This window comes from Hyposmocoma kahamanoa, unplaced genomic scaffold, assembly GCF_003589595.1.
Source record: "Hyposmocoma kahamanoa isolate Upper Pololo Valley unplaced genomic scaffold, ASM358959v1 119, whole genome shotgun sequence".
Lineage (NCBI taxonomy): Eukaryota > Metazoa > Arthropoda > Insecta > Lepidoptera > Cosmopterigidae > Hyposmocoma > Hyposmocoma kahamanoa.
Window position 1 is genome coordinate 1,795,806 of NW_020653409.1, and position 9,414 is coordinate 1,805,219.

The window sequence follows — 9,414 nt, forward strand, 5'->3', positions numbered from 1 at the left end:
CTGTAATGTTTGCCATTAGTTCAGAAAGGATTTTCCAGTCCGCGTAAGGTACGTATTGAGTGACGATTTGCGAAGGGTTGCTAGCAGCAGATGGATGCAACGACCTGAGGACCGTGCGAAATGGCGCGCATTGGGAGAGGCCTATGTCCAGTAGTGGACGACGATAAGCTGTTGATGATGATGATGTAAGGTACTCGCCCAGGGTGCGTCAGACGTACAGGATAGGAATGGATATATAAAGACTATATTCCTGAGATTTAAAACATCAGTTTCTAATTCGAAAATGCCAAACAATCGCCGAGATTCCCAATATTTTCTAGAGCGAAAAAACGCACGCACACATTCATAGCCCCGCACTAAGGAAACTCTGTATCGCGAGTGCCATGGACACACATAGACAACCACAAGTTACACCCAAACTCAGAGAATATAAATGTAGGCCTTACAAATACTTTTTTCCCGGCCCAGGAATCAAACCCGTGGCAGTCCGGCGTTTGGAGGCTGTTTTCTTCAGTGAAAGTCTTAGTCAATGGGCAATTAATATGTCAATGGCCATAATCCAAAAATCCGTGACATTGTGTCATTATCGTTAGCATTGGCTTCAATAGGCTTTCACTGGTCCGTAGGTAGCATTTGTCATTGCTTCCATTGTTTTATGATTGATAATCGCGTGCAGATTAACAACGGAACGTGGTTGGTGGTTTAACGCACATAAATTTCGCTTAAGTGCTCTGTTGAAATTAATTAGATGCTTAGATATAAAAGTGCCTGCCTGAGAACTGACGTAAAGAAATGTAAAATAGATTTCTCACAGATGGCGCCAAGGCAAAAACACTCTGCAACAAGCACATAGAAAAATTCGTAAAGTCCGCTAGTTCGCTCTGTGGCTTAGTTGGCATGGCGTCCGGCATGGTTTGCCGGAAGATGTTGGTTCGAATCCAGTTTTTCTCAGTGTACGATCCTAACAAACTAGTGGAGTAATTTCACATAATCTCAGTACAGAGTACTAAAAAAAACGACTTCAAAAGTACGTGGAATTACGTCTATTTGCTAAGTTTTATTGAAATATCCCCTAGTCCCACGAGTTCGTTTGGTAGCCACAAGTCGTGCGCCTGGTGATAAGCCACATGCCTGCCCATAACAGTTGCAGTGTTACTCAGAGCTTTAAATCATAAAGACCTGGGGGCACTGCCACTGCTCCCGTCACCCTAAGACTTAAGTTGACAAGTCTCATGTGCCTTCAATTTCACCAGCACCCTTACCCTTCACAACCGGAACACAGTAATATGACCATTACTACTTGGCAGTAGAAATATGTAAGGTGGCAGAACTTCCCTGGACGAGCTCTTTCACAGGGAGCTCTACTTCTACTAAAATAGACAATTAAAATATTAGTAGTTATTTTGAGCTCCAATCAAAATAAGAATAGCCCATGGTTACCATGTTAAAATGTCAAACCTTTCTTTACCCGATCTTTACGATTTAAAACTCTGAGTGGCACTGCAACTGCTATGGATAGGCGCGTCGCTTACCACCAGATTCACGATTCGTGCTGTCACTTGATATCACAAAAAAACAACACTATATTATCAGAAGACTAATGTAGAACATCATATGTTCTCAAAGTTAAAAAAAACCTGTTTAAAAGTAATAGAGATCGAAAATACATCTTTGTAGCATCTCACGGTGTGGGAGGCTGCAATATTGCTCCGGTCATTGAACCACCGACAAATTTAGGTGCTTAAGTTCCGTTTGGTAATCTCGATTTGAATACAGTGATTCATGTGCTCCTTTTCTGCACCTTGGTAGCCTAAATGAGGAGTTCCTGGGTTCATTTCTGGTTAGGATCAATTTCGGAAGCGAACTTTTATAAATTGCTTCTGGTTTGAGTAGTGCCCGGGAGTTCTTTTAATTCTGGTACAAGAAAGTCCCTAGTTTGAGACCCGGTAAATGTACTGCAACAACCCAGAGCAACGTGCAACATTTAAGTCGATCTGGTCGCAAAGCTTCAGAGATGAGTATATGGCTTCCAAACAAAAATTGTCAACGATCCTGGTCAGGTTCTATCGAGACCAAAAATGTTCCAATATAAAGAATACAAGATGGCCACCATACTGCAACTATCATCTACCCTGCTCCCTCCTTCCCAACGAAGCTTCATGTTTTCATCACCTTTTATACATTCCGATGCAGGGCACGGGTCTCCTCTCGTGAAATTTTAGGCCATAGTCGCGTGGCGACGCTGGCTCTATACAGGGTAAATTTCAATTAAATTCCGAAAAAACACAGCGGTTTAAAAACCCATGGCCTCTGCTTAAACGGCGATTGGTATTAACTTATTAGATTATAGATTGGTATTAAAATGAAAATTTAAAGTTTTTAATTATCCCCTTTTATATTGTAACTTAATCACAAGTTACTTAGTAATTTTATAGTTAATATTATGTCGTTATCGGATCGTTTAGTTACGCGGGATGTAAAGTTAGTAAGCTTAAAAGCTTATTTTTAACCTAATGGAGACTAGATAAGTAAATTGTACCACATAAAACTCCGTTTAATTACAGTCTTAAACGATTAACACATTGCTTTAAAGAAGCCTTTAAAGGTTTTTTCGCAATATTACAATGTTATGGAATTGTAGTTTCAGTTCAGTCTGAGATAGAACTGTATGCTATACGAAGTGTTAATAGGATGCATTGCAGCTTCAAGGGTTCCGCTGTAGTCATCATCATGAATGTAGTAATAAGCTATGAGTTGTATTAAGGCGAGATGTCTACGGGGGGACCGCCCCTCGCAACCCGTGCGCTTAAAGTTAATATGAATAACAAGAATAGGTGGAGAAAATTTGACACAGATCCGACGTCGACGAGCGCCCGATGGCGACTGACGGAGCAGCGGGCGGCGCGGCGCGTCTTTAAGCCGCGTTTAATGTGTGTTTATAACTACCAGGGCTTCAATTAAAAACCAAAGTATTGCAGGTTATACGTAATGAGAAATATCTGCATGAAAAAAAATTATGTGCTATGTTACGTATTTCGTAAATAATTGGTTTTCCAATTTTATTTTAGCCTATTTTCTGGATTTTATATGACTGCCTCTGTGGTTGATTTGCTTGCACACCGGTTTTCATGGTGTCGCCATCTCTGAGGTCCTGGGTTCGATCCTCGGCCGGGACATTGTAGAAACTAACTTTTCTATATTTCTTTCTTTGTTTCCGATTTCCATTATACAAGCGCTTTTAACTTTAGTTACTAACTTTGGGTTCAGAACAACGTATGTGATGTTGGTTAATATTTAATATTTAATACATATATATTATTTACACTAGATAACGTTTTCAGTAAAATGTAAATGAGGTACTTAGAATTCATTTGTTTAAACTATACCCCATAATATGGTTGTTTGACATTAATAGTAAACTTCCTGTTCAATAACTAATACGATCTCTGTCAACCGTTAGCATGAGAACTGTAAAGTGCTCGAAACGTAGATATGTTTGAAAAAAGAAATACATGTTTTTAGATTTCAAAAAAAAAAAGTTTCATTTGCAAAGTATAGGAATTCATTGGCATTGTTAGGCCCTTTTACAAATCACACAGATACAGTGCTGCTATAAAGTTCTATTCAAGTTATATAGAAAACTAAAATGTGTAAAACTAAATAAATTAGCACATTCTTTAGACAATGTCCTTAGGTGTATCCTATATATTTTGTAAGACCATTTATTTAATGGTATATACCTAAACCATTTGATCTAGAAAAATAGTTTTTCCCGCTTCTCAACCGGAGACTCGTCTTAATGTAAATCCTACCTATTTAATGCTACTTACTTTGCATTTCTGTTAAGGTTTAGTTTTATTTATTTGGTATTTAATTTGTATTTATGGAACCCTCCTTTTTAGGACTAAACTATATTTATTACTACCTATTACTCCGGTTATTTATTTTGAATTCTTGAACATACTTTTAAGTTTTTTGTAATTGGAAGAGGCTGTTATAATTATTATCTTGTGCATAATTAATAAATATATTTTGCGATTCTCTCCTCTGTTTTTGTTAGATGACATTTTTTATTTTTAAATGAGAGAAGGGATTAGGAGACCACTTGCCATTTTCGTTAATACGCCATTTTCGTCAACTGGTAAATTTCTGTAATTTATCTATGCCATCTCAATATTTAACTCATCAATTTGCCCAATTCGTCATTTTCTCTGATCAGTCATTTTCGGCAACTGGACAGTATACATAATGTACAGTCAGGGAAAATATTTTACATATGTTTTCGGGTCGAAGATTCAATTTCAAGAATCGATGAATAATGTATGATATGATTTTTTTTCTTTATATATTACTTACAAAAGTAATAAATCCCGCGGGGACCCAATTCTGTTCATATAATTTAATCCTTAGAATAATAACGCATAGAAACCTAGTCCGCACACGCTAAGTGAGGCAAATTGAAGCGCGCCTAAAGGGCCTACACGAGCGGCCGGGCCGTCAGTGCTCAAGGTCAACTTGCACCACGAACAGATCAAGAATTTTAGCTAAAAATGACGAAATGTGCGGTAAATGAGTGTAAAAATACGTCAGACAAACATAAAATAGATACTAACATCACATTCCACAAGGAAGTAACGCGTTTCAACTTGTATTTTTATATAAATATTCACGAAAACCGAAAATTAACCTACTACTAAAACTAGCCTACATGAATTTGATTTTTGCCTCACTTGTGACAGTTCGTTTGATATGAAACTATCATTCTGTGCATTATTGTTCTAAGATTTAATCCTAGTTTTATTTTCTGGTATTTAAGCTCTTATTATATTGTATTTTTATATCTATATATTTTTTAAATCATGTGACGGGACGAACAAGTCGTGCGCCTGATGGTAAGCTACACGCCTGTCCATAACAGTTGCAGTGCCATTCAGATTTCATTTCAGAGCTTTAAATCGCAAAGATCTGACAGGCATTGCCACTATGCCTGTCACCCTGAGACTTAAGTTGACAAGCCTCTTGTGCCTGTAATTTCACTAGCACCCTTACCTTTCAAAACCAGACACACAGTAATGCTGACATTGCTGCTTAGCGGCAGAAATAGGTAAGGTGGCAGTACTTCCCTGGACGAACTCTTTCACCAGGAGCTCTACTTTATACCTTACCTGTATATATAATAAAATTAGAATTAGTTATTTATAATTCATAATTAATCTTCAACCCTTTTTGTTGTTCCTAGGATAAGCAACGACCGCCGATCTACAATCCTGAGGACTATGCGACTTCCCTCAAGAAATGGGGGAAGAAAACGAGCGGGCAGAGTCTCTATGAGCTGGAGGGGGGTCAGGACTCTACCAAAGCCAGGACATTGCCCAACCAGGGTAGTAAGGACTTTAGGTACGTGTTGGAAATAAGTTACTACGCCTATAGTAATAAGACTCAAAATTGCGTCATGCCAAGTTTCTATAGTGCCACTGTAAAAATAACTACTACCACCATGACTGCCACGCGGAGGTCCCAGGTTCGATTCCCGGGCCGGGAGAAATATTTGTATGGCCTACATTTATTTCTCTCGTGAGTTTGGGTGTAATTTGTGGTTGTCTATGTGTGTGTCCATGGAACCCGCAACACAGGGTTTCCCTAGTGCGGGGCTATGTTGAGGGTGTGCGTTATTATTATTATAACTACTGGTACCGAGGGAGGTTACCACTATAGGCGTTTCAACTCATGCAAAATTGAACCCAAAATGCTTGAAGGTATTGTAGAATTTACTGTGCTTTTTTTTCGATTACTGGTTTTAAACAACACACGCTTGAGCACCGCTGTTTTAAATTTTTAATTTAAGATTTTTTTTAAAGATACCTAGCCTGAGATCTAAAGTCAATTTTAATAAAATTGTCCTCAAACTTTGCAAATAGATTTTAATACCTAATTATATAATTATTGCATACAATACTTTTTCTACGAGTAAATAAAATAATGAACAACAACCAACATTTAATGTATATTTTGCAATCCATGACAACAAACGCAATTTAAAAAAAATTAATCCCTTTAATAGGTTAGGCAAATGTTCCACCATACAGTCTCTTCATATAACCAAAGAGATAGAATAGAACTGGCCAAGTACCGCATATATTTTCACTTCCATCCTCTAAGATTTTCACAAATCATTTTTTTTATAAAGATTTACGGCCCGATTGCAAGAGTTTTAAGCCTATTTAACCAATCAGGAGGCACTATAAAGTTTGAGTAGTGTCCTAATTGATATTTTAATTAGCAAAATACGACGTTCTTTTTTTGAAACTCATTAATTCTCTAAACAAACAAAAAACTCATTTTTCGGCTTAGTGGCGAGTACCATAGACAATAGAATTTTGATTCCGAACTAAAAAGAACGCCTGTAAGCATTGACTTACAATTATATGGACGTCGGGTCCGCACTAAAAAGTGTCCGAACTTATAAGGCGTTAAAATCGTATTCAGAGCGTCATTCACGCTTTAGTCTTCGTTTGTTCGACTGACAGCGAAGCAAGCAAAATTAGACAGTACTGCGATGATATTACAATTTAAATTCAACGTTTAAGCTTTTTCATATTCCTTTACATGTCACTACATTTAAATAGGTTGACTTGGGACATTTTTTTCGTGGTTTTTGTATTAGACCCGTCGTCCATTTATTTGTAAGTCAATGCCTGTAAGATACGGTTTATGAAATTAAAATTAACACAGTTCAAAGCACAGGAGTTTATTTTTTCCATCCTCTAAGACAGGAGTAGAAAAAAATGTTTATTGAAGTACAGTCGGCATTAGCTGCAAACTAACGTCGGGACCTGCTTATTAAGTAAGTTAACACCTGTGTCTGGAGGCATCGCTCTTACTTAACTCAGAGGTAATCGTAATTTTAATAGGTCCGAATTCAAACAAAATACCATAAACAAAATAAAAATATTTAAAATTAAAATTAGATCCTATAAACACGACTAAAATGAACCGAGTGTACGGGTCAACGTACATTATTGTGCAACTGACAATATGCAACGTCGCACCTTACATTGTGCACGTGTACAATCCGGCTCGAAGGACCAACATGTACGAGCTGCTTGTCTCGTACAGTAATATGTCAGAATATGTCAGGTGATATCAGCGAGATGATGCAGGGAGATGTCAAAGATGCTGTAGAAATAATATTCGACCGATACCACGGAGTAACTTTATTGTACTGAAAATTATAATTTATACATTTTGCACGTGCACAATGTAGGGTGCGACGTCGCATATTGTCAGTTGCACAATAATGTACGTTGACCCGTACACCGAGAGTGTGTATATGAGCGTGTGCTTGTCAGTTTGTGTGTGTGTAGTAACTAAGTAACTAAGTAAAATACTTTTCTTTTCCAATGGACGGTGTACGTAACGAAAATCATAATTAAAACATTTTGCTTGCATAATCCCCAGATGCTGAGACATATATTCATTGGTGAAACAAATTAAATAGAGCATAATAGAAACATTCAAAATTCAAAATAAAATAGCAATTGTAAATTATTTCGAAACCAAATAGCAATTGTAATAATTTACAATTGCTATTTTGTTTTGGTTGTTTGTTTCTGTTATCTTATTTTCTATATTTATTTGTGATTTTGAATACCTTTGAAATAAATTCGATTTTGTTTTGCATTTTATCATCAATTAAATGATAATCAATATAAATTATTTTAATCTTTTTCAGAAACCCATGCTTAATTGTGGGCGAAGAGATGAGCTTGCGGCAATTCGGCACACCGAGTGAGCTACTCACCAAACTGAGAGCTGATTTAAGGCTCTCTTTTCCCAGGTAACTGTTGTTTTACGTTTTGCCTGTGGTTACATTGCCCTTTAAATGAATTTGTGATTTTGTGAAGACAACTCTAAAGTTAATTTTTATTCCTCGTATTAATGTTATATTTGTTTACTATTCTTCTTATAAATTACATTTTCATAAATGAGTATGACGCTAGTGTAAGAATATCTCAAAGACACTCTGGGGCCCAGATCCGTCCAAACGAAATACCTATTGTTCTTTTAGAGTTATTGAACCTTAGAAATATGTTAAACTAACCAATAAGGAATTGTGACAGAGTACCGTTTTGTTCACTTGTAGGTGTTATAAAATTCGATTGATGCTTGCCCTCCGTGCGTCAACAATGTTAACAGTTAACACAGGTTAAATCCTTTCGTCGTGTCTAGAATCTAGATGTTACTTGAGTCACCAATCTATCTCTAACTACTACAACATTTTTTCCGATATATGTATATTAAGAGGTATTATTATTATTATTATTTATGAAACTATAAATGTTAAAGAATATAAATAGACTAGGTATGTGTATCTTTTAGGGTATGATTTTTCCATGAAGTGACAACCCTAAATCATTTATTAATTGCATCATAATGTACACATAGGTAAAGATTTTATATTACTTAAGAAAGAGGCGTTATAGAATTTCTTTGCTTACTTTTTCTTTAAAAAAAACTATAAAATATTTTTACTACAGTTACAAAAAATACATAAGATAATAGATATACACACATATATTATGTGTGTGTGTGTGTGTGTGTGTGTGTGTGTGTGTGTGTGTGTTTGTTTGTATGTGTGTGTTATAGATATATATATATATATAATAACGGCGTGGTATTAAAATAGTTGATTGCTGATTATCGAGAGTATTTAGTTTATTCGCTAAATCAATGACTATAGTTATTATTTAGAGCGGGTAACACCGAATCAAGTTGTAAGTGTCAGTTTTTCGGCGGGAAAGAAGTTTGACAGATCGTCGGTTGTGTGATTGCACCATAAAGGATGAAAAAAAATAAAATTGCACTTACAAACCCATTGCCTCTAAATTTAACTATTTTGACGCTATTATTCAAGGTAACAAGAATAAGTTAACAGATGACAAAACTACTATAAACAAAGTAATAAAACTATCTTTTAATTGAATACTACTATCTAACCTTAGAATAATAACGCATAGAAGGATAGTTTCATATCAAACGAACTGTCACAAGTGAGGCAAAAACCAAATTCATGTAGGCGTAAGCAACTTGTAACTACGCTCGTCGGCACGCACACAAATATACAAATAATGATGCCATGGAATAACATTTCCCTCAAAAGTGGGGAAATTGTATCTTGCTTAACTCATCATTAAGTTAAAGGTGCCTACAGATTTGCCCGACAATGTCGATCAGGTGCCTACAGATATGCTCGGTTTTGTCGATGAAAAACGAATATAGCACTTATTTGTAAATCCAAGATGGCGGACACGATTTTTCAAAATATGCTATATGGGTATCCTTTTCGAGGTATTTGGGGATGCTCATTACGAATATGGCACTCATTTCTAAATCCAAGATGGCGGACACGAGTTT

At 36.3% G+C, this 9,414-nt stretch overlaps 1 protein-coding gene across 1 annotated transcript in view; it reads left to right on the forward strand.

The window, feature by feature from the left end:
- The first annotated feature begins 897 nt into the window (after nucleotides 1-897).
- The window catches only part of LOC113239988, a 24,367-nt gene continuing 15,850 nt past the window's right edge, over nucleotides 898-9,414 (forward strand). The window contains exons 1-3 of the mRNA XM_026477179.1: nucleotides 898-912; nucleotides 5,240-5,397; nucleotides 7,733-7,837. Of these exons, the coding sequence (XP_026332964.1) occupies nucleotides 898-912; nucleotides 5,240-5,397; nucleotides 7,733-7,837 (278 nt within the window). The remainder of the gene's footprint in view (nucleotides 913-5,239; nucleotides 5,398-7,732; nucleotides 7,838-9,414) is intronic.